Source organism: Microtus oregoni, unplaced genomic scaffold, assembly GCF_018167655.1.
Source record: "Microtus oregoni isolate MIOR12 unplaced genomic scaffold, Mior012 000000F_ref0000247, whole genome shotgun sequence".
Classification (NCBI taxonomy): Eukaryota; Metazoa; Chordata; class Mammalia; order Rodentia; family Cricetidae; genus Microtus; species Microtus oregoni.
Genome location: NW_024543059.1, coordinates 49,940,361 through 49,966,251, shown reverse-complemented (window position 1 = coordinate 49,966,251; position 25,891 = coordinate 49,940,361). Strand labels below are relative to the sequence as shown.

At 39.1% G+C, this 25,891-nt stretch overlaps 1 protein-coding gene across 6 annotated transcripts in view; it reads right to left on the bottom strand.

Moving 5' to 3' along the window:
• The window catches only part of Lrrc7 (leucine rich repeat containing 7), a 417,668-nt gene that overhangs the window by 144,726 nt on the left and 247,051 nt on the right, over positions 1–25,891 (bottom strand). For all 6 annotated transcript variants that reach the window (XM_041664566.1, XM_041664138.1, XM_041664412.1 and 3 more), the window contains exon 8: positions 3,893–3,956. In XM_041664566.1, the coding sequence (XP_041520500.1) occupies positions 3,893–3,956 (64 nt within the window). The remainder of the gene's footprint in view (positions 1–3,892; positions 3,957–25,891) is intronic.

Sequence of the window (25,891 nt, the reverse complement as noted above, 5' to 3'; positions counted from 1 at the left end):
AAAAGCAAGAGATAAAACCAAACAGAAACAAAATCCATTTGAATCTCAAGATAAAAAAAAAACTTCCTCATGAATAGACGGGTGTATTTTGAAAAGAAGCTTCTAAGAGAGGTCACCAGTTCTGTCCCTTTGCTTTCTTCCATGTAAGAACACAACAAGGGCATCTAGGAAGCAGGGAGGCTGTACCCCAAGCCAGCTGAATCCTCCAGTACCTACATCTTGGAATGTTTTCACAACTGTGAGAACAGCTTTCCACTCCTGGCAAAATATCCAGTCTAAGACATTTTGTTTTATCAACACACACACACACACACACACACACACACACACACACACACACACTTTCCTTATTGTGGTCTGTTTATTTAAGAAGTGGAAAAGTTTTACATCAGAATTTTTTTCTATAAACCTACAGCACTAACACATTGAAGGGAAAATTATCTAATTAAATTCAGGGACATAAATTGTTTAAAAATTGTGGAACAAGAAACCAATTAAGTCACAGACTATTTGAATGGTTACAGAGAAATTCGTGAATGATCTGTAGAAAACTTCATATTTTTAATAGCAGATCTATTAGTTATGTAGAAGGTAAAACCCAATGACCTGTAGCCAGAAGTAGGAGGCTATTTTAATTGTTGAAGACTTTTTATGTCTTTTTAAATTGGTTTTATTGAGCTCTACATTTTTCTCTGCTCTCCTCCTTTTCTCTCCCCTCCCCTTCAACCCTCTCTCATAGTCCCCATGCTCCCAATTTACTCAGGAGATCTTGGAAGAAGACATTTGTAACTGCATCCAAAAGATGATGTGCTGAGCAAGAAACTAAACATATGCAGGAACTTTAAAACAGAAGTCACATTACTTAGGATAATATCGAGATGTTGATGTCAGTCGAATACTGAGCTGTGGAGCCAGGGCTCTGCTGAGCAAATGTCAGCATTTCTTTTTGAGAAACATGATGACAGTGTAGATCCCTGTCATATCAATGAATAAAACTATCCATCTCGAGCAGTGCTTCTCAATCTTTCTAATGTTGCAACCCTTTAAAACAATTCCTCATGTTGTGGTGACCCCCAACCATAGAATTATTTTCACTGTTACTTCATAACTATAATTTTGCTACTGTTATGATTCACAATGTTAAGTATTTGTTTTTTCCAATGATATCTGAGGGTTGAGGCCCACAGGTTGAGAATCACTGATCTGGAGTACGATTTATTACATACCATGGAGAGCTTACATTGTAGTAATCATAAATCAAATTTCAATAAGTATAATTTGATAAAAATAAACATGTCCTAGTGTGGTGGTTTGAATGAAAATGGCCTCTATAGGTTCATAGGAAGTGGCACGATTAGGAGGTGTGGCTTTGTTGGAGTAGGTGTGGCCTTCTTATAGGAAGTGTGCTGCTGGAGGTGGGCTTTGAGGTTTCAAATGCTCAAGTCAGGCCCAGTGTCTGTTGTTGTGAGGTGGCCACTTGTTTCCTTCCCGGTTGCTCAGCCCCGGAATAATCACACAGATACTGTATTAATTAAATCACTCTTGCCCATTAGCACTAGCTTCTTATTGGCTAACTCTTACATCTTAATTTAACCAATTTTTAGTAATCTATGTATTGCCACGTAGCTGTGGTTTACCGGGTAAAGTTCTATCTGACTCCAGCAGGGCTACATGGCTTCTCTCTGACTCCTCCTCCTTTCTCCCAACATTTAGTTTAGTTTCCTGGCCTAGCTCTGTTCCCCTATAGCTCTGCTATAGGCCCAAAGCTGGTCCTTTATTTATCAATGGTAATCACAGCACACAGAGGGAAATCCCACATCAGTCTGTCTCTCTTCTTGCTGCCTGGAGATCCAGATATAGAGCTCTCAGCTACCACCATGTCTGCCTGTGTTCTGCCATGCTTCCTGCCATGCTGATAATAGATTAAACCTCTGAAATGTAAGCAAATCCCAACTAAATGCTTTTCTTTATAAGAATTGCCATGGTCATGATGTCTCCATGGCAATAGAAACCCTAACTAAGGTATCTAGTCATTTTTGTTGATTTAAATATTTAAATTAAGTATTGATTTAGATATATCTCCATGTGAAAAGCTTGCAAAGTCCTTGGTGAGTGAAATTCTTAAACACATATAAGGGATGCTTACTGCAGATGCTCTTACATGAAAACTTGCCCAAAGGCCATGAAATGGATGGGAGTAATATTCCTATTTTAATGATGAGGGAGATGCAGTTACAAAGTGAGGTAAAGACCTCAACTGCTGTTTGTGTCCTTTCTCCCATGACATCAAGACATGTGTGCTAAAGGCAAGCAGGGCCCTCCTTAAAGCCTTAGTAACTAACTTCAAATCTGTCTGTGCATACTCCTAGCTTCACAACTATTTATTATTTACCACCCTCACCAATCCTTGTCTCCACCACACATATCTTCCTTAAAAATGACAAGATACATGACTGGAGAGATAGGTTTTTTGTAAAGGATGCTTATTGCTCTTACAGAGGACCCAAGTTCAGTTCCCAGCACCCATGTCAAGTGGCTCACAACTGTCAGTAACTCTAGTTCCAGAGGATCTGACAGCCTCTTCTTGTACTACCCTTTATAGGAAAAATGTACCCGGGTGCATCAGACATGCCAGTCTTCTATAGTGACAATTAGGGTGATCATCAATTTGATTATAGGGGAAGGCCAGTTCAGGCACCCTCTTCACTATTGATAGGTGTCTTAGCTGGGGTCATCCTTATGGATTCCTTGGAGTTTTCTTAGCAGATTTCTCCCTAACACATAATGGTTCCCTTTATCAAGATATCCCTTTCCTTTCTCTAGGGAGGTAATTTTTATTTAAGGACAGATTGGGGCTTTTAATCACAGACAGATAAAACCATGTTTTTGCCATTGAAAGAACAGCCCTAAACAGCAGCATAATAACTTGCTGGATATGGTTAAAACAAAACAGCGAATATTCCTCATGTGTTCTCTTATATCATGAATGGAATGCCTACCACCCTTGCACAGGAGCACTAACCGAGAGCACCTTTTCCAGGTCTTATATATGCATTATTCTTTAATTCTCACAGAAGCCCTTTAAGGTAGCAACCACTATATCCCCCATTTTATAGATCAGGAAAATGGGGTTTAGAGAGATTAAGTCACTTTCCCCAAATCAATCAACAATTGAAGGATTGGAAAAGCTGATTGATTATTCAGAGGCCTTCAGTTAACTATCGATTTGGAGACTTGACAGTGTCTAATGAGAAACTTCTGCACATAGTATGCTTGGTCTTCTTACAAAGGATTTTCTGTTTCCTTTCTAATTTGGTTTTGTGATTCTGGTCTTTGGGCATACTTTAAAGTAAAAAGCCGGCAAGTGGCTGTCAGAACACTGCCAATCTCTCAGGCAGTGCGGCATTAGCATTTCTTCATGGGAAAGACGTTTTATTATGGTTGGAAGGGTGCTGACCCTGGGGCTAACTTCTAAACCAACACAGTAATCTTCAAGGCGTGGACTCTAAACAAACCCTTTTAACCCTTCAGCAGTCACCTAACAGTCATGTATCAATTACCATTTCAGGTTAATACATAATGTTAAGGTGACCACATGCCAGGTTAGGATTAGCTGAGATGAAGCTTGCAAAATACTTTATTCCTGCTACCCAGTTGGTACTTAAATTGTCAAAACACACAGCCCGTAATTCTGATTTTCTGTGATAGGTAACATACAGTTTCCTGTGATTTATTATACAGTCGAACAATCAACATAACTCCTAGCTTTTATTGTTTTAATGTTTGGCAAACACACTTATGCACTCAAAGCTTAAATGCCTGGGTTGTGAAGACACAGCAGAAAGAATCCCCTGGAGTCTGTTTGACAAGTTTAAAAAGCCCGTTTGCTTACCAGCTCGCTGAATTCATTATTGCCTAGGTCAAGTCTCTCCAGCTGGGCCAGTTTGTGCATTGACCTGTAACAGAGGGAGAAAAGGGCCATTATGAGATAGCACTTGACGCATCGCTCTAAAGAAAGACTACCCACAAAGACCTATTTTCCTGCTGTATCACACACGGAATACCACAATCTTCCTCAGCAAGAGGTGGCCCATAGGTGCACAGAGAAGTGTGTGAATGGCCACCTGGGTGCAGTCATGGCAGACCATGGTTCACAGCACTGGGTCTCCAATACAGTGCGTTATGGGAGTCCAGGGCCAGCTGTTTCATACCCTGCGAATCCCATTAAATATCTATACCAAAAGGCTTAGGGTAGGTCCACTGCCTTATTTTTAAGGATCACTGCAGTGATTTGTTAATCACAAATGGCTGAAGTCAATCCTAGTAAAGGGAATCCTACTTCTACCTCTTGCCTTGAGTTTATCATCAGCTTTGTTGTTTCTCACCATTTCAGGAGTTTCTGCTATAGACAGACCATTTTCACCAATTCCTAAATATACTGAGCTGGGGCCACAATAATGCTGAACTGTTGTAAGACTCTTGGCCAAGACTTTGCTTCAAAGGTATTCTAGAACACTCCTAGTATGTAAGCATTTCTCAAATCATTACTAAGTAAGCATACAACATAACAAAAGATCATGATTTTTTGAAAAGATTTTTTATCCTCCCCCAATCTAGAATATGCTCCTTAAATCTTATCTACATAGAGGCTGATAAAATTTCAGAAACAACAATCTTAGAAAATTTGGTTTCTTCATATCCAAGTGGCTATAGGAACTATTAAATTTTTATGACTATTAAGTGAAAATATATTGCAATCTAGACTCAAACAGTATGAGTCTTTTATAGCTGCAATTACTGGGGTATTATTATGTACTGGTTTGGGGTACACTAATGGACAAAGCTGACAACAATTCCTTCACCAAGGGACTTTATATCCAGTTGGAGGAGAATGACAGCAAGCAAAACAATGAAATAAAACACAGTAATATGTTAGGGTAAAGTGCTACAGTGAAACCTAGGCAGAGGTAGTGGACAAGGAAGATACTTCTCATAGTGATTTTACTTTCAATAAGGTGATCAAGTTCCACATTTTCAGGATGATATTCCTAAGAATGTAAGTACTTAGATTCTCTATTACCTCCCAAGTCTTCAGACGATAGGCTTTGCTCACATTACAAGCAGCCCACAGTCATGAGAGAACAGCTCTGACACAACTGGATGAATCCCAAAGATACGTATTTGTGTGCTGCTAGATACATAGATTGGTGCTTCTTCAGCCTTGAGGGTACGCTTAGAAAGATAAGGCTTAACTGAGGTTTTGATTAGGGCAGATGGTTGGGCTATTTGAAGGTTGGGGGACATAGCCAGGAGTGAAACATCAAAGAAATAATTCATAAAAATTAAGAAATACACACATGGAGGACCCCAGGAAGGGGAAATAGTTAAGATAAACTGGGAGTGGAGGTAAAAGAGAGAGGATGGCAGATGGGAACATGAGGGTTTTAAATGGTAGATTTGGGAGAGGGACAAAGAAGGAGAGCAATGAAAGAGATATTTTGATAGAGGGAGCTATTATGGGGTTAGGGAGAAACCAGGTACTAGGGAAATTCCCAGGAATCCATAAGAATGACCCTAGCTAAGACTCCTAGCAATAGTGGAGAGGGTACCTGAACTCACCTTCTCCTGTAATCAGATTAGTGACTACCCTCTAGTCTAGATTAGTATCATCATAGAATCTTCATTCAGTAACTGGTGGAAGCAGATAAAACAATCCACAGCCAAGCACTGAGCTCAGATCCTATAGTTCAGTTGAAGAGAGGGAGGAGGGGTCATATGGGCAAGGGAGGTCAAAATCATGAGTGGGAAAACCACAGAGATAGCTGACCCGAGCTAGTGGGATCTCATGAACTCTGGACTGACAGCTGGGGAAACTGCATGGCTACTGGGATTAAAGGTGTGGGTCACCACTGCCTGGTTTGTAAGGCTGATCAGTGCAGCTGTTTTACTCTCTGAACTTCAGACAAGCTTTATTTATTAAAATACAAATATAGAAAAATCAAAAAAATACAAATAAAATATCACTACACTTGATTGTTTAACATTGTGGGAACAGTGATGGGACAATTCTAAAGAAAGGATAGGTTGAAAAAAAATCACCTTAAATATTCTATTGAGTTTGACATGAGACAATTACATTATGGAAAAGTGTGTGTGTGTATGTGTGTGTATGTGTGTGTTTGTGTATGTGCATGTGTGTGTGTTTGTGTGAGTGCCTATGTGTGACATGTGGAAGTGTGTATAACTGATATAAAAGGTCTTGAGTGGAGATTAATATTTGAGAAATAAAATGATATGTTCCTTATCGATCCCATGTGAAGATGTCATTTTTAACTTGTGCCATTCTCTCTTAGAATTTGACACACATTTTCTTTGTCATAATTTTTGTTTCCTTTCAGATCTTAAAATGTGTTTCATGAAATCCAGAAGTTCATGTGTAGGCACACAACCAAGAAGTGGTTGTGAGACTTTGTTCATTATTGTAAGATCATGTGTTTCTCCTCTCAGTCCATCTCCAGCACTGAATAGATGCTCCTGGAAAGGGGGTAAGGTATCTGAGTCCCATAAGAGAGATAATTAGAATTTTTTTTCTGACTCTGGGAACATTGAGTCTAATTTTACTTTGAGACCACAGATTTGGCCAGCAGTAAAGAGCCTTGGGACCTGCCGCGAGGGATCACATGGTCAGTGTGTAGGGTACATAAGATAACCACATAGGTACCAGTCCCTTGCCTGTGTTATGGCTGCATAGTTCTTAGGTAACAGGTTTATTTATTTATTTATTTATTTCTGACAATTACAGTTCTCTGAAGATCAGAGTCCCAACCATAATTTTTGCCAACCTATGAACCCTTGGGTTGATAGGACAGAACTTAGGTAGGTGGGGAAGATAAAACTGAATGCCGGAAGGAAGAAGGCAGAGTCGGAGAGACTCCATGGTTCCACTGCTGGAGATAGACTTGCTGAAACTTTGTTGGTAGGCCACTACCTTGTGGTAATGCAGATTGATGGAGATGGGTTAAATTAAGATGTCAGAGATTAGCCAATAAAAACTAGAGCTAATGGGCCAAGCAGCGATTTAATTACTACAGTTTCTGTGTGATTATTTTGGTTCTGGGAAGCCGGGATGAACAAGCAGCTCCTTCCTTGCAACAAAGTCTGCTGTCTACATGGTCTATGAAGAGATAACTATTTTTCTTCTACTAGAGTAGTTTAAGTTCAACTTCTTTTGTGGGGAGAATACGAGCCTCTATACTGACTGCTAGCCTTGTCTAATTCTAGTTGTGAGCTACCATTTTTACAATGTTTAATTCAGACTTTCCCTTTACTCCAAAAACTCTCACTACACATTCTATAGTCTCCCACAATCCCTCTGATATCTTTCCCATGCCCCTTTCCTGGCAAGAGATATTTTTTGTTGAGGCCAGTACTCAACACATCTGATTGAGTTGTTGGCCAAAGGAGTTCCATGGAAACCCCCAAACAACTTAAGCTATTGCTAAGGCTATTGGCTATTCTCCACAAACTAATGGTAAGTAAAAATAACACTTATATATCTAACTAGTGCCTAACTAGGGCTTTCACCCCTACTGATTAGTGTTCACAGTACTGAAAAACACTCTGCATACTAACCAAAGGATAAATGTAAATAAACACAAACACAGCTACAAACCCTGCAATCTACAATGTTAAACAGACTGCTTGATATGCTAGAGCAATATTGGCACAAACATCGGAGTAACCAACCACTATCTGCTTGGATTTAGGACCCAGTTCATGAGATGGAAACCATCTGGATAACCCCTGATGCTGCTCTCGTGGCCCAGAAATTAAATAAGCCATGGGTCTATGGGGAAACCAAATGCTATTGTTCTACTAAAGAAATTTAACAATAAAAATTATTCCTAATGGCCTTTTGTTATACACATAGGTCAGTGTCTTACTCAGTCATTGCCAGAAAAAATTATTCTTGCAGTAGATGGGAGTAAATAAAGAGACCTATAACTGGACAGTGGACAGATAATTAAAGACCTTGTCCTAAACAATCAGTCCTAAATGGGATGTCTTCATCAAAATTCTCTCCTCAGGGTTTAGAGAATTATGAAAAAGAGGAGATGAGAAGATTGTAACAGTTAGTGGGAATAGAAAACACCAAGGAAACAAGGCCTTATAAATATGGGAAGATTGACACAATATAAACTCACAGAGACTGGTAGTCGTCACAGGACTGTATAGATCTATAAAGACAGATGAGGCCCAGGTGGTGAGAGGGGACGTGGATAGAAGCCTTTATTCCTAAATCAGAATCTATCTCCAACTGATAAACACTCTCAAAGGAAGAATTAGGCTTTTCCCAGGGTGTCTTACCGGTAATACAAACCACACTTAAGGGCAGGCTTCATGTCTAACAGTAGATGTTACAACACAATATGAATTCAGTGGTATTTGTGGAGATTTTTTGTATCATAATTCTTTATTTGGGCATTTAAAAAATCTTGCTTGATTTTGCTTACCTATTATGGTCTTTGATTTTGTGTTTTGTGGGTTTTGTATATGTGGGTGTGTCTCTGAGTGGTATGTCTCTCATGTGCTTTCTTTCTCCCTCCCTTTTTTCTCTTCTCAGTTTGTCTGTTTTCTTTGTTTTATTCTGCCTTAAAAAAATTGACCTGTTTGTTTTCTGTGGAGAAAACAAGAAAAAAGGCATTGGGTTGGAAGTGTGGGGAGGTTGAGAGGAGATGACAGAGAGAAAACTGATCAGAAAATAATATTTTCATTAACAAAACACCATGTTTTTTGTTATTTCTTAGTTAATATTTAAATTAAACTCCAAAGTAAATAAGTAAAAAAACAAATCCATGTATTTAGTACCTATATGGTGTGGGAAGTCCTTCTGTCTATGTGTTGCTTTTGTTGTTAATGAATAAAACTGTTTTGGCCAGTGGCTTAGCAGAATAGAGCTAAGTGGGAATTCCAAGCAGATAGAGGAGGAAAGGAGTCAGGGAGAAGCCATGTAGTCACCGCAGGAGACAGACACCTCTACTGGAGCTTGCTGGATCTTTGTCGGTAGGCCATGACCTTGTAGTGATGCACAGATTAATGGAAATGGGTTATCTTAGGATATAAAAGCTAGCTAGAAATACACTTACGCTATTGGCCAAACAATGTTGCAGATAATATAGTCTTTGTGTTAGTATTTTGGGCCTTGGCAGCCGGGAACGAATGAACAGCCTCTGACTACACCTATAAGAATGTCATATATTTTCCTCTTTTTCCCCTCCCCTCATTCTTTTACTCTCCTCACACCCTTTCCCTTCATGTGCTAGGTGCTAAACTCTAATTATTCTTTCTAACTGCTTCCACGTTTCCCTTTTAGACATATCCCTGTGGTAAGTATGACTGACTTATTACACGTAGTAAGTATAAGTGAATAGGACTGATGGCATTTCTAAGGTAGTAGTCCACTGTGAGCTTTCATTCATGTGTTCCAATTACTTTTTTTTTTCTGGCAGACAACACACTGGGCTGTGGAGCTGCCATAGTTTCTAAGATGGAGATTCCTCAAACCTGGCATTATTGGGACTTTGCGAGGCCTTTTCTCTGACATAGGGGCTATCAAGTGTGGTACGGGAGTTTTAGCACACCCTACACAGCCACTTCTCGAAAGGGCTCATTTTCTAAATGGGAACGACCTTTAAGTGAGTAACTGCTTCCCAGGGTGATCACTGTGAGGAAAGGATGTGTACAGATTGCCACAGGAGGTCGGAGGAGCTAAAGATTCAGTAATTAGAAGTAATGTTAGTAAGCAGCGACACGACTGCTGGGGTTTGAACTGTTTAATACGTGAATCATACACGTTTGGACATCAAAAGAGTACATCGACAACACAGATAGAATTCTATTCTTCTGAGTTTGAACCTTGAATAGAAGTGGATGTAATAGGGCCATGTCTCTTCAAAGGAGGTAAAAGATTTTGGTCCAAGGTGAAGAAACTCTTGAGGGAATTATGCCAAGTTTACCATCTATTGGCATATGTCTGGGGGCATTTCTCAGTTGTTGACAACTTGGGTCAGAAGTCTTCCCTCACCAAGTATCAGTAGCACCCAACAGTCGTCATAAGCAAAATATCTCCAGACATAAGCGGACGGTCAACTGCTTTCCCAGTTACTAGGAAAGAGGGAAGCTAATGTCCACAATCTACTTTGCACTTCAATTTTCTCAGCTGCACTAGGAGAAGGCAGACATGCTCCTCTATGTCATAGGCTCACTGTAGTGCTTAGAACAGTTGCACATACATGCAAAAACTCCATAGGTGTCAGCCCAGTTTAAAAGAATGTAAGTCATTATTTCCTCAAGTTTTCTTTGGGATTGAAAGACATTGTAGGGGATTGTGGTTGTTTGTTTTTTATTTTTAGATTTTGGATGGCCAGTATGTTTTGGCAAAGCATGTTGGAGGAAGAAAGGAGAGATAGGTTCTCTCCAAAAAGCCCTGGCTATCCTGGAACTCACCATATAGAAAGGCTGATCTTGAACTCTTAGAGATCCTTTTTGACTCTCCTCCCAAATGCTGAGATTATAGGCATGTGCCACGATACATGGCTAGAAATACATTTTGTACTGTGGGTATTCTCAGATAAAATACACAAATGCTCATCATGACTCTCCACTAGATGGAAACAGGCTATTTCTTGCTTACTTGGTATCTCCATAAAATGTGTTCAAGAACACATTTTGCTAGAGGTTCTGGTAGTTCATAGTTTATCTCAAACCAAATTCCACCTCAGTCCAAGACTCACAGGCACACAGACTTCAGGAAGGCAGGGCTACTGTGTATATTGAAACTTTATTAGTCCACTCCCATTTGTCATATCTTACTGATTTGTCTGATTCTACACCAGGGTCCAGCACCCAGAACAGGTTCTTGCCCATGTGATTGTATTGAACATCATTCACTGGTTTGACTTCCATGATGCCCCCACAAGATGGTCTTGTCTTTCCCTCTGGCACTGTGCTCAGCAACCCTACTAAAGGGAAGCACTCTCTCTCAGGAGAGAAGACTAGGTGATGTGTTAGCACTCTACAGAAAATGAGTGATGGAACTGGATTGTTTTCTCTGGTCCCAGCATCAGGCAAGAATCTGAACCTGACTTCTTTCATTTACTTTGGCTATTGTTTAAATGCCCAATGCTTAATTTTAATGAAAAAATAATGTGCTCTGCAGCTCACTATAGTCTATTCCAGGAGTCAGCACACATTTCCTGTGAAGGGCTAGACAGGCAATGCTGCAGGCTCTGGGGCACATGTGGACTCTGTTTTAATCTCTTTAATCCACTATTGTAGAGAAAAAAAACTGCCATAGATGCCATGATGCCATGTCAATAAAAAGGCAAGGCTGTATTCTAGTAAATATCTATCTATCTATCTATCTATCTATCTATCTATCTTCTATCTATCTATCTATCTATCTATCTATCTATCATCTATCATTTATCTATCTATCTATCATTTACCTATCTATCATTATCTATCTATCTATCTATCTATCTATCTATCTATCTATCTATCTATCTATCTATCATCTATCTATCTATCTATCTATCATCTATCTATCTATCTATCTATCTATTATCTATCTATCTATCTATCTATCTATCTATCTATCTATCTTCTATCATCTATCAATCTATCATTATCTATCATCTATCATTATCTATCTATCTATCTATCTATCTATCTATCTATCTATCTATCTATTAATCTATCATCTATCTATCTATCTATCATCGATCAATATATTATCTATCTATCTATCTATCTATCTATCTATCTATCTATCTCTATCTATCTATCTATCTATCTATCTATCTATCATCATCTATATTTCATCTATCAATATATTATTATCTATCATCTATCTATCTATCTATCTATCTATCATCTATCTATGTATCTATGTATCTATGTATCTATCTATCAATCAATCATCTATATCTATTCTTATTTTATGAGTATGGGTGGTTGTTCTTCATGTATGTATGTGTATCACATGCATGCCTGGGCCCATGGATGACAGAAGAGGGCATGGGATAATCCTTTGGTACTGGGTTTGCAGGTGGTTTTGAGTTGCCATGTTGGTGTTTGGAATTAAACCTGGGTTCTTTTCAAGAGCCAGGAGTGTTTTTTTTTTTTTCTACCAGGTAATCTCTCCAGCCCCACAATAAAGCTCTATTTATAAAAACAGGCTTGCCAAAGTTTTCATCACTTGGTGTACCAGTCTTTAAAATCTCACACCTAGATAACATTACAGATTTGGGCATTAGCCCTAGTCCCTAAAGACAGTGAAGATTTCGAATTCTTCACAAAGGACAGATAAATGAAGAGCTATGGATTGCTGGAAGCTTCCTTTGATAATTACATGTGAGTACTTTTGAAATAGTCATTTCTTTCTGTACATGTTAATGTGTCTGTGGCACTGGCCCTCAACACCATCCTTTGGCTGTGGTTATTAAAGTCAAGTACATCCCACCATGCTATCCTTTTGTAGCATTTACCCACTTCAAACATTCCAGCTGGCGCAGGATGGAAGACAATGAAATATTTCCATGGTCTGTCACACTGACTGAATAGTGCAATCTATGATTTTCTTTTCATCTCATTCAGAGATTTTCTCTGAGCCATATAAAGTTGGCAGGACTGCAGAATGCCCTGGATCCCCAGTGAGTTCCTTGGTTACTGATTTACAGGATTCTGTGAGATTTTGGCATGGGCTTCTGCATTCCAGATTTACTTGTCCTTGAAATGTGCACACTTTTCCCTATTACTGGCTATTTGTGGCACAATGACAGGGAAACTCAATGTACTGTCATGCTTCTCTATCAGAATTCAGAGAAAGGTTTCCGCACTTCACCTGGGTGTGCACCAAGCTGGGTAGACACATACAATTTACAGGTGCCAGCTTCACATGATCATGTTTTGCTCTTGGTAATAACTTACTCATTTAAGGAACCCCATATCATACATGATTTTGTTATTCTTGTTATAGCACACATACCAGAATCTAGAAAATCTAGTAATTAACATTCTTTAAGAATGCAACTACTGGGCAAATGAGATAGCTTAGTGGGAGACGTATTTGTGTGCAAGCCTTGCACACCAGATGGCAGGAGAGAATCAGTTCCCACGAGGTGTCTTCTGATTTCTCCATGTGTGCATGTATTCTCACACACAAATAAATAAAAATTTGTAATTACTAGTACACCTCATTATTCAGACATAAAACATAATTTTACAAATCTGAAAACAACATAAATTTGGTGTCTTATGGTAAATAAAATTTAATTTCCACGATCAAATTTCTTAAAGAAAAAATTGCCTGTATTTTTTTGTGTGCATATGTACCCCCCCACACATGTGTGTTTGTGGTATACAGAGGTCAAAGTTAGATATTCTCTGCTATTGGTTTCCTCCTTATCTTTTGAGAAAAAGATTTCTTAGGGGACCGGGTGTCAACTGAGTTGCTGGACTTTCTGGCCAGGTATCCTTAGGGCTTCTGCTGTTTCTGCATCTCCTACCTCCAGCCAGTGTTACTGTTACAGCTGTACATGACCATCTTTGGCTTCTTAGTTTAGGGTACTGGAGGTCTGAACTTAGATTTCCATGTGTGAGTGGCAGGCACTTCGCTCACTGAGTCATCCTCCCAATCCCGAAATTCTATTTATTATTATAGATCTTGTGTCGGTGACAGTTAAGACTTTCATGTAATCCAAATCATCCCAGGTCTCTCTAGTACCAACAGTTATCTAATTGTCTTCTGGTATCTTCCAGGAGGAGAATATATGGCAAATTGAATATGCTTTTATTTTTTCAAGGAATATTGGGAAGATCTACTTCTTTTACCAGTTTTCTAATGCTTATTCATCAAGATATTTCTCTTTGTGGATTTAAAGTATAGCAAACATTTAAAATGTATAATTTCCATCAAGTTGTCTTCCATTTTGAGAACCTTTGTCTTTTTATTTTTATTTTTTTTTCTTTTTTTATTGAGAAAAGGAGAAAAAAAAACAAGTTTCCACCTCCTCCCAGCCTCCCATTTCCCTCCCCCTCCTCCCCCCCTACGCCCCCTCCTCCCACCCTTCTCCCCCTCCCCCCATTCCTTTCCCCCTCCCTCTCCAGTCCAAAGAGCAGTCAGGGTTTTCTGCCCTGTGGTAAGACCTAGGACCTCCCACCTCCGTCCATATCTAGGAAGGTGAACATCCAAACTGGCTGGGCTCCCACAAAGCCATCACATTACGTAGGATCAAACCCCCGTGCCATTGTCCTTTGCGTCTCATCAGCCCTCATAGTTCGCCATGTTCAGAGAGTCCAGTTTTATCCCATGCTTTTTCAGTCACAGTCCAGCCGGTCTTGGTGAGCTCTCAATAGATCAGCTTCACTGTCTCAGTGGGTCATACCTAAATATAATAAAAGCTATATACAGCAAGCCGACAGCTAACATCAAATTAAACGGAGAGAAACTCAAAGCCATCCCGCTTAACTCAGGAACACAACAAGGATGTCCACTCTCTCCATACCTCTTCAATATAGTACTTGAAGTTCTAGCAATAGCAATAAGACAACATAATGGGATCAAGGGGATTCGAATTGGAAAGGAAGAAGTTAAACTTTCGTTATTCGCAGATGATATGATAGTGTACATAAGCGACCCCCAAAACTCCACCAAAGAACTTTTACAGCTGATAAACACCTTTAGTAATGTGGCAGGATACAAGATCAACTCCAAAAAATCAGTCGCCCTCTTATACACAAAGGATAGGGAAGCAGAGAGGGAAATCAGAGAAGCTTCACCATTCACGATAGCCGCAAACAGCATTAAATATCTTGGGGTAAATCTAACCAAGGAAGTGAAAGATCTATTTGACAAGAAGTTTAAGGCATTGAAGAAAGAAATTGAAGAGGATACCAAAAAATGGATGGATCTACCTTGCTCTTGGATTGGGAGGATCAACATAGTAAAAATGGCAATTCTACCTAAGGCCATTTATAGATTCAATGCAATCCCCATCAAGATCCCATCAAAATTCTTCACAGATCTGGAGAGGACAATAATCAACTTTATATGGAAAAACAAAAAACCCAGGATAGCCAAAACAATCCTATACAATAAAGGATCTTCTGGAGGCATTACCATCCCTGACTTCAAACTCTATTACAGAGCTACAGTAATGAAAACAGTGTGGTACTGGCATAAAAACAGAGAAGTCGACCAATGGAATCGTATAGAAGACCCGGATTTTAACCCACAAACCTATGAACACCTCATTTTTGATAAAGGAGCTAAAAGTATACAATGGAAGAAAGAAAGCATCTTCAACAAATGGTGCTGGCACAACTGGATGTCAACCTGTAGAAGAATGAAAATAGACCCACATCTTTCACCATGCACAAAACTCAAGTCCAAATGGATTAAAGACCTCAATATCAGCCCGAACACACTGAAAAGGATAGAAGAGAAAGTGGGAAATACCCTACAACAGATGGGCACAGGAGATTGCTTCCTATGTATAACCCCAGAAGCACAGACATTAAGAGCAACATTGAATAAATGGGACCTACTAAAACTGAGAAGCTTCTGCAAAGCAAAGGACACTGTCACTAAGACACAAATGTCTTTTTATTTTTAATATTAAAACTTGACATTTGAGAGCTTAGTTGACTTTATTATTATTTTTATTGGAAACATTTATTTCCTGTAATGACTCATCTCAAGTTTAATGAAATATTCTGTTAGATGCATCAAATCCATAGTAAGATGCCCAGGGCCCTTCCACTTTATATAGCAGAGTACATTTGGCAGAAATAGAAAGATTAGATCCTGCAACTGCACCTTTAGATGAGCAGCCGTCTACAGGTATATCCTGGATCACTGCTTTATCTCATTAGGCTGAGGACAGTCTTGGGTTTTGTTTCTATGCTTTAGTTTTTCTGAGGTTAAGAACCTGAACCAATTACTCATTCACCCTGCACACTAGTTTTCCCACTAGCAAATTGTAACTCTTGGTACAGAGAAGGCAATCAAGTAAGCTTGCAAGGCCTGCTGGGCATCTGGGCTAAGGGTGCTGTGTAATCAAGAACTTTGGCAATCATCTCCAGAGCCCGGCTTCAGTAATTACATCTTCTGTCATACACTGTAGTGGTCCAATCAAAAGGTTGTGGGCACCATAATAAGCTACAAATACGCCAATCTTCACTAGGAGATGCTGCAGCTTCTGTTATTCTTACGATGAGATTTGGGTACTACTGGGACAATCTTAGCAGAATTGCTGTTTGGAATGATTGCAGATACCTGGGCAGGAAACAACAGCCAAATACTTTTACTCATAGACTCCTGTTATATATATATCCGTGTGTGTGCTTATGTAACCTTGCAGAGGTAGACCAGGATCAATGCTTCTGGGCTATATTTCATAGAAAAACTTGTCCCTTGTACTTGGGTTTCCTTATTTTAAAACTCATACACGATGTACAGACTTGTTATTGATTTCCTGTCCCGCAAATAAACAAGATCCAACCCCATAACTAAGATGAGAGAGAATTAGCACTTGAGACACCAACTGAGGGCTTTGAAAATCCCGCAAAGCAGCCACAGCGGTTTCCCTTCTTGCTAGTAAATATGTTCCACGTTATAGATAGAAAGTGACCATCGTATGCATCAGTTTTCCCACTTGGACAGGAGGAGCTCATGGCCTTGCTCTGGCCCCTGGAACAGGAAGTGATTTTCTTCCCCCTTTTAAGGAAAAGAGGAGCACAAATGCTTTCTTTTCTGCTCTCCTTTTGTTCAGTCTGTATGAACATGGACCACCTGCAGTTGTACAGTAATATGTAACCAGATGTACCAAGCCCAAAGGAGGAAAGCCAGCCACCCAGAGAGTGATGGAACAGGGAGACAAAAACCACAACCCTGAGCCAAATCAGAGATGGTTTCTTGAAAGTTCATTGTGGGAAACAGTCTACTCAGTGTTTAAAAGTCTGCTTCGATTTAAAGTTTTGTTATTTTAGCTGATAACATGATTCCTAACATATGTGCCAACTAAACAAATCGGAATCTTGTGAAGTGTGCCTGGTGGTGGAGCCAGGATGTGAACCAAACCTCCTCAATGGGGTCAGATGTACTGCACAGGAAAGAGAAGAACCTGCTTCCCATGATGAATTTTAATAAATGCTAAAGAAAACTAATGAATGAAAAGGAAAAAATTAACATTTTTATTGTCTAGCAAAAAGTATTTTGATAATAAATACAAATTAAAACATTATGAAGAAAGCTTACCTAAAGCAAAACCAAAGTGGATTACTTACTAATTCAGTATAAAACATGCCCATAGGACCATGGGGGAAAGTTCCCTAGATAAGAAATTAAAAGTACACACACGTCTTTTAATTTTACAGTTATAAGAATGCATTTTGATAAACTGTTCACTTATGTTTCCTTCCCACATTTGTATTTTCAGTATTCTAGGTTCCCATTTTTATCATCTCATTTTCATCAAGCGTTCCCCATATTTTTTGTGATTTTTAGTATTTTCTATAACTACTTTTCAGAAACTGTGCCTGCAAGTCTAAATACATAGTTTCTTTACATAGTTTTTGAAATGTAGATGTTAGTGCTTCTCAAATATGCATTTTTATACCTTTATATTTATTACACTGTCAAAGGCAATGAAACCTTTTGCTCATTTGCTTTTCTTTAACATGCAACCGACCCAGATTCTGCTAGGTTTGACTCAGCCTTTCAAGCAAAGTATTTACTGAGGTTCTCCTTTTATTGTCTGGATGCTAAAACTTTTATTATGTTTTCAAAACTTTTAATTTTGTTTACAATGTCAACTTCAGAATGAATTTCATTTAGGCTATTTTCATTGTCCTTTACTAGGTGGTGTGAGATGTCCTGTATATGTGCTGCTTTTATTAGTAGATGAATAAAGCTGTTTTGCCCAATGGCTTAGCAGAGTAAAGCTAGGCAAGAAGTTTAAAACAAAGATAGATAGATAGATAGATAGATAGATAGATAGATAGATAGATAGATAGAGTAGTTGGAGTTGAGGCGATGCCATGTAGCTGCCCAAGAAGCAAGATGTGAGGTAACAAGTTATGAGTCTCATGGCAAAATATAAACTATAGAAATGGGTTAATTTATAGTTAGAGCTAGTCAGTAAAAAAGCCCAAGATACTGGCTAAACTATCGTAACTGATAATAAACCTCAGAGTGGTTATTTCATAAGCAGTTTCAGGACCAGGCAGGTGGAGAGAAATTTGGTCCAGGGGGACCAGTCGGACAGAGAAAGCTTCCAGCCACACTAGGTCTAATTTTTCCAGTGGATATAATGTGGCATAAGGATTATCATGCTAAAATATGATTTTAGCATGCTAAAATACTACTTTGAAGTTTTGAAATAAAATTTAACAGGATACCTATCAAGAATAATCAACTGCACATTAAAAAAATAATAATAATAGGTAAGAAATCTTGAACTGAGAAAATTGTGAATGTACTTCATAAGGAAACTGACTTGACTTGAGTTTAACACTAACAACTAAAAACTGATTCTTATGCATAATTACATGTGTATAAATTAAATCTTGCTTTAAAATAGCTACAGAATCTACCACAGCTTCTTAATGAAAGTTGCATTCTGAAGTGGGATTAAATTGAAGAAAGATTAACTTTGTTCAAGAGAAGAAACATTTGGCAATTGTCAAAGGGAACTAATTCTGGTACCTCAGAACTCAGTTTTCACTGTGGACCAAACAAGCTCACTGTCTAAACTTTTTGCCTTTATTCCATACTGATATATCTTGCCACTCACCAAATCCTTTATAAATTAAGCCTTTATTTGTTAACTGAATAACTTTTCGCTAGTTTAACTAACTCCTTTGTATGCTTAGATGCTAGGCACTGCAATCTAGCTGTGATTCAGCATCATGGAATCCCTATAAAAATCCCTGTTTGATAATGATGGTTGCTGTAATGCCTTAGCAAGTATGGCACAGCAAGTCTAGGATAGAAAATCTGGTACAGTCCTGTTCTGGATCTTATGTAGGAGAACCAATAAATTCAGAAATAAAATGATCATGAAATATCTTAATTTATTGTACTGGGGTTCATTCAACCTAGGAGAAGACAGATTGCTAAGGAACTGGTACTCCAGTACCCAATCTAAAGAAGGCTTCCTATGGATTAGATCATACTAGAATGAGAGTCCAGCAGACAGCATTAATATAATTTTCTTAGCTGTTAAAGTATCTGGCATATTCTAGAAATAGCAACATATTTTCTCAGTAAAGCTCTCTGCTGCATGGATATCAAAGGCATTCTCACTTCTTTTCACATTCATGTCCAAAGAACAGGCATGAGTCATGTTTTCTTGAGGGAACCTGGCTCAATGAATTATTCTCCTGTGTATCCACAGAAGATCATGTTCTCAGGGACAAACCATCAGATCCCTTACACTGAGAGAGTCACTTATGAGGGATGGGTAGCAGCCATCGGCAAACCAGAATATAAAGTTCCTGTCTCTGCAGGAAAAGGAGGGCTTGCCTCACTGAAACCACACTAGAACACATTGACTAATCTTCTCTCTCCATAAACATCACCACCACTTTCCCAAACAGCCAGAAAAATTGAAGCCCAGATGCTGCTATTTCTCCGCCACCTTTCAAGTAACCTGTCATAGACCTGATTATTCTGACCCTTTGACTCAGCTGTCTTTGATGGTCTGCAAATGTCTTAGTTTACCCTCCTTAAGTGATAGTTATCTGGCATTTGAGAGCATTTCATCACGAGATTCGGCTTTCTGAGCCTTCCAATCTGTCTATCAGTCTCACTGGAATAGTTCCCAAAATAGCTGGATGCTGGATCCTGTAGCTTCTGGCATTAGAAATCATTATACTTTAGGAAAAGTTCCTAATTCAAGGACAATGAACTCAAAACTACCTGAAAATTTGACTACAGTTCACTTTCTAGTTTTATGGCCACAAAACTCCTGACACATTATCCACAGCCAGAGGAAACAGCAGTAGCAGCATCCCTGGGGTCTGGTTCTCTTATGCAGCCTTGGTTAGACAGATCTGAACTCAAGGTCAAGAGATTAAAGAGTGCTCCACACACACCTGGAGGATGCCTACAAAGCCAAGAAGAGTAATATAACTGTGACTAATCACCTTTTAATGAGAAATTGCTAGGGGAAATATTATATTTGACTTTTTAGAAGAAAATTATATTTTTACCAAACTGCTATTTTATCTAGATTAAAACCATAGTCAAGACAAAATGAAGTCTCTTGACTCATGTGCACTCAGTGTGAAGGCTTTCAAGTGAAGCCAAGAAATAGACTGTGTGCTTTTAAGAGTCCGTGGGAAGAAGATTGTGCTTTAATATCAATTAAGAATAATGGTGAAGTATAGGAGTTCATCATTACCTTCTGCTCTGAAATCTATGGCCCCAGATAGTTAAGAATGCTGCCATGAGGGCCTGGATGACTAGAAACTCTATTATAGTGACTTCTAACTCCACATGATAAGCCAATAAAACTCATTGGTTCTTATAACACAAAATTCTAAAGGTCACAGACTCCTATCCACAATGTGGACTATTAGTTAGAAGAGACTGCCCCACTGACCTTTGCAACAACTTAAAAGTTAGAAAGATTTCACATTTTTTAAACATTTGGGAAAACCAAGAGAAGAGCACTCTGCCAAGACATAGGAGATGACCTGAAGTTCTCACAGATTTACAGTCTTACCAGACCATAGCTGTGCCAGAACACAGTAACAGGGAATGTGGAGTGGCATTTCAATTGTATTTTAATAAATAAAGACTGCATGAAGATCTGAGAGTAAAACAGTCCCACTGGTCAGCCTTATAGACCAGGTTATTGTAACACACACCTTTAATTCCAGTAACCACAATAACATGCACCTTTAATCCCAGTAGCCACACTAGCTGCCATAGAAATCTGCTGGTACAAGCCTTTAATCAGGAGGAAGCAGCTCTCAACAGTCTCATTGTGAGATTCTGGGAGGCAGGATCACCGTTTCAGACTGAGGTTGAGGTAAGAGCCAGTGGCTGACTGTTTTGTTTTTCGGATCTTCATGTTGAACCCCAATTTCTCTCTCTGAGTTTTTATTAATTGTGCTTCATGAGTGGAAATTCAGTTAAGTTCCTGAGACTGGAACGGCCAAGATCAAGATGACATCATCTTGCAGAGATTCCTGTTGCATTCTCTAAAAGAGAGGCACCTTGAGTTTCCACAGGGCAGAAGATCCTAAGATCAAGGTAGGAGATGCTGTGTGAAACTTCTTCAGAGTTCTTAATCCTGCCGAGAAAGGGGTGGATCCAATAGTCCAACTTCTGCTTAGTGTTCCATCTTTTCCTCCCATACCATTAACATCTGAATTACAAAGAGGACTCTGTCATACCCCAGTACCATAGACACATGCACCTTTTCCTACTTCCCGTGGAAGCCTGCTTTGGCTTTACAGTGGCAACACTGAGTGCAGATGCTTCTTGACTTTCCATTCCAACACACATCACAGACTGAAAATGCTGCCAACTGTGCATTTCGTAACCCTCACCTTCAGAGCTTCCATGTTTGAAAAATGCAGTATTGTTGCAGAATGATCCTTACATGAGTTCATAGTTGTAAAATACTTAGACAACCACAGCATGTACTAATTAATGTTATGGTTATTTTGAGGAATGGATCCTAGAACCAAGTATTAGGTTAAGAAGAACTTTCTGTATTGCATGACCCAGTGAACAAGTTTCAGACAGAGAGAAAAGCAGGCCTTTAACACAGTCAGCTAAAGAAAAACATGTATTCTCCACCTTCTTTATCTGTTGATCGACTTTACAGTTACTCTGTTACATTGGTTATTGAGAATTTATAAATTCTAAGTATGTCCAATTTATTTTATGTCTTCAACAAAACTCTTTGCTATGAAAAGGAGGGTTGCTAATTCTACTGCCAAATATTGTTAAAACCTTTCTGAAATCAATACATATTCAGCATAGTTACACTTTTGAAAATACCATAAATCTTTAGAATTTTAGTATAACTTGGGTGGGCACCTGCATAATGGTAGTTAAGAGGCAGGCTGTTGGATTTTATCCTTTCTTCTTTACCTGGCTAGCCTTGTGACCTTGGGCAAGACGTTCCTTAGTGTCTCGGTTTCCTCTTATGTAAAATGACTGTTTCGGAGGGGCTGTTCCTAAGAGGACTAGATGAGTTAATCTATGCAAATAGTTTCAAATTCAAATATTAGCAATTCTATTAATTACCAGAGTCAAAAGTCTCCTGCCTAAATTAGGTAAAATCAAACAGCCATTATCTCATGCCAATTCACCTTAATGAGGCTTTTTAAAATCTCTTTCTGACCTGGTGATTGCACTGCGTGTCGTCTGGAATAGATGTTTCTCTCACTGACCGATCGGTCCCCACGAAAGAATCTTCCATTGTTTTCATAATTTAGCAGCTTTCTGTTCATCTTTGTTTTTGTAAAAGACGATCCCTGGCCTAGAATATTACTTGCATGAAACCAGGAGTACACTGAGAAGGGTACTAAGAAGACTTATTTCACAATGGAGACAGTCTTTGTTCAAGTGTAAACTGTTCAAGGGTCTGGGAAGATGACTCAGCTGGTAACATGCCTGATGTAAACGCGTAGGACCAGAGTTCAAATCCCCATGTGAAAAGCGTGGTGTCGTGTTGAGTTTCTGCAACTCCGGGGCTGGTGAAGAGGCATGGTGACCTGGTGGAAATCACGAGATTTAGGTATCAAGTGAGAAAACTTGTCTTAAAATATAAGACAAAGAGTGACTGAAGAGGACACTGACACTGGTCTCTGGCATTCCCATCCACTCCTTGCTCACGTGCACACGCAATACTCCACCCTCACCACGTGTATTTATCACAGCTTGATGAAGTGAATAAGGAGAGCAGATGACTCTTTGAAGTGATGATTTTCTTTCCGCTGGATGTAACACCATCTGTTTTACTTTGTTTTGTGTGTGTGAGCTTTTGCCGTGATGGTGATCCAACTGAGAGTGAGTGAGTCCCTTACACCTTTGCTGGCTGCAGAATGCCAACCATTTTTGTTGCAACAGTGTTCCACAGGTTGAATAATCATATTATGAAGGTCTCAGATACAGAATACGTTTGAATCCAAAACTTTCTGAGCCCTTATATGATGTCATAGTGAAAAATTTCACAACTGATATCATATGACAGGTCACTGTCAAAGCTCAGGCTCACTACTCAGCTTGTCTCAGAGTGGTTATTCAGGAATTGATCGGTGGGAGAGAAACTTCAGGGAGATGATCTGCTTCAGCCTTGTTGCTTGACTTTGGCAACATTAAAATATGCCTACATGTTCTGTCTACAAAATAATTCTCAAATTAAATCTCAGGGTCACAGAGTGAAGCTCCCAATTAAGAAATGATATGGAATACATTTGAGTACAATGATTTTTCTCCTACATAAACTGAAAATAAAGCACATATTGTTGGATGTTCCTTGTATTTCACTTCTCAATTCATTTCCCAGTTCTACTTGCTTTTATTCATTTTTGTTTTTACAGCGCTCACCCTCTTTGGCCTGATTAGAGCAACTTGCCTCCCTGTACATGGTATTCACTGCCCACTGTTGGAAAGGATATTTAATTTCCCCCACACAGTTATTAGTTGTGATTGAAAAGGTTCTAGTGATTTGGTCGATGGTACTTACTAATATTTTTTAATTGTCTGTACAGTGCATCCTCACAGGAAATTCTCACTCTTCTGTACTAAGAATTCTCATTTTCATACCAGCCATCAGGTCTGCCCATCTCCCACACTCTGCTTCTCCTGCGATGTGTGTTCCTGATTTCATGGACACTCAATGCCAGCTTCTTCACAAGTTGACGATTTCTCTACTTCATCCAAGTTCTTCGCTGCTGTCTTGCCCTGGCTGCCTTGATCTTAAGTCTTCCACTCTTTGAGCAGGCTCAGGGATATTCTTATCATGTCTTCCTTCTTCATTGCTTATAGTCTATTTTGGCATGAAATATTTTTATTCTGTTTGTCTAGAAGCATCCTAGCAGGAACCTCAGAAATATTAAAAATATAGAATGCCAAATACCAAAGATTGAATATTATTTTATTTATACAAAATGTACAAAGCAGGGAATTTAATCGAGCCAAAAACTAGACAAGTGGTTGCCTGGAGACTGAATTAGAAAGAAGGTGAGAGTGGGAATTGAGTGGAAAAGTTGGATTCTGGTGATAATTGCTCAATTCTATAGCTCTATTGAACAACACTGACTTGTGTAGTTAAAATGGACATATTTTATACTCATAGCAACATGCATCATTAAGACCATTTTAATGAAAACAGCTTCAAACCTCAGTGAACCGATTTTAAAGAAATGAATTGTGGAAGAGTGTATGTTCCTTAGCACATAGGTTGCCTATGAATTCTTTCTTCATAAAGTTGATCCCACCACTAATAGGTCTGGTTTAATTTCTTCTAACTAAAACGTTTTCATTGTAATCACACTGTTGTCTGCAAAGCAATGTTTAACATTACAGTATAAAACTGGGAACTCTTCCTGGCTGTGAAAGTTATTCCTTCCTCGCTCATCCTATTTTGGGGAGGGGCATATTATCATAGCCCTTCCCTGAAGCTCAGGGATCTGTGTGGAAAGTAGGGTATAATGATTATGGAATCCAGAGGTTGTCGGTGACTTCAAAGAAACAGTGTTTTTCAGACAGAGCAAGGCAGAAGCATACATGAACTCACAGTGATGATGACAGCATGCGTAAGATTTTCATTTGCTCAAGACAGACAAGATCTTAGCATGGAGAAGGGGAGTGGGTATGAAATACCACTTCTAGCTGGGTAGTCATTTCATTTTGCTGCTGTTGGGGGCTATCTCTCTTTAGTGACGTGACACTTTGATAATTGGATAGATGCCAGGGTATGACCTACATCCAGGAGTAGAGCCTGGTCAACACAAACTGAGAGGAGAGAGAGATGGAGATAGATAGATAGATAGATAGATAGATGAGATAGAGAGACAGAGAAAGATGAGAGAGTTAGAGACACAAAGAGGCAGATAGAGGAACAGAAGGAGGAGGAGGAGGAGGAGGAGGAGGAGGAGGAGGAGGAGAGAGAGAGATAGAGATAGATCTATAGATGAGACAGAGACAAAGAAAGATGAGAGAGTTAGAGACACAAAGAGGCAGATATAGGAACAGAAGGAGGAGGAGGAGGAGGAGGAGGAGGAGAGAGAGAGAGAGAGAGACAGAGAGAGAGACAGAGAGAGGAAGTTGGGAAGTTAAATGGGTTGGGGAGGAGGATGTGGGAGAAAATGAAGTGGGATAAATATGAAAATACATTGTATGAAATTCTTAAAGAAATTAGTAAAAACATTGTTTATAAAGAAGTTTAAGTTTCAGATATGTTTATATACTACATCACATAACAAAATAGAGCATGTATGGTGTGAGTGTGTGTATGAAGGAATTTCTGGGTTGGTAGATGACCTTACCTTAATGTGACTTTGAACTACTAGGCAGTTTCTACATCACCAGGTTGTTCTCTTTCTGTGCATCCAGCTTTTATGTATCTGTATCCGCCCCAGCAGGTTTTGCTATGTAGCCATGGCTTCCCTATAACTCACTATGTGGCCCAGGCTGGCCTCAACTTGTGGCAATCCTCCTATATTCTAGGATTATACCTATGTGCCATGACATCTGGCACTCATTTTCCTATCATGCCAATAAACACACTATCAATCTTTAGCTAACTTACCCTAATGCCATAAATAGGAATTATATAAAATTAAACAAGTCATATGTGTA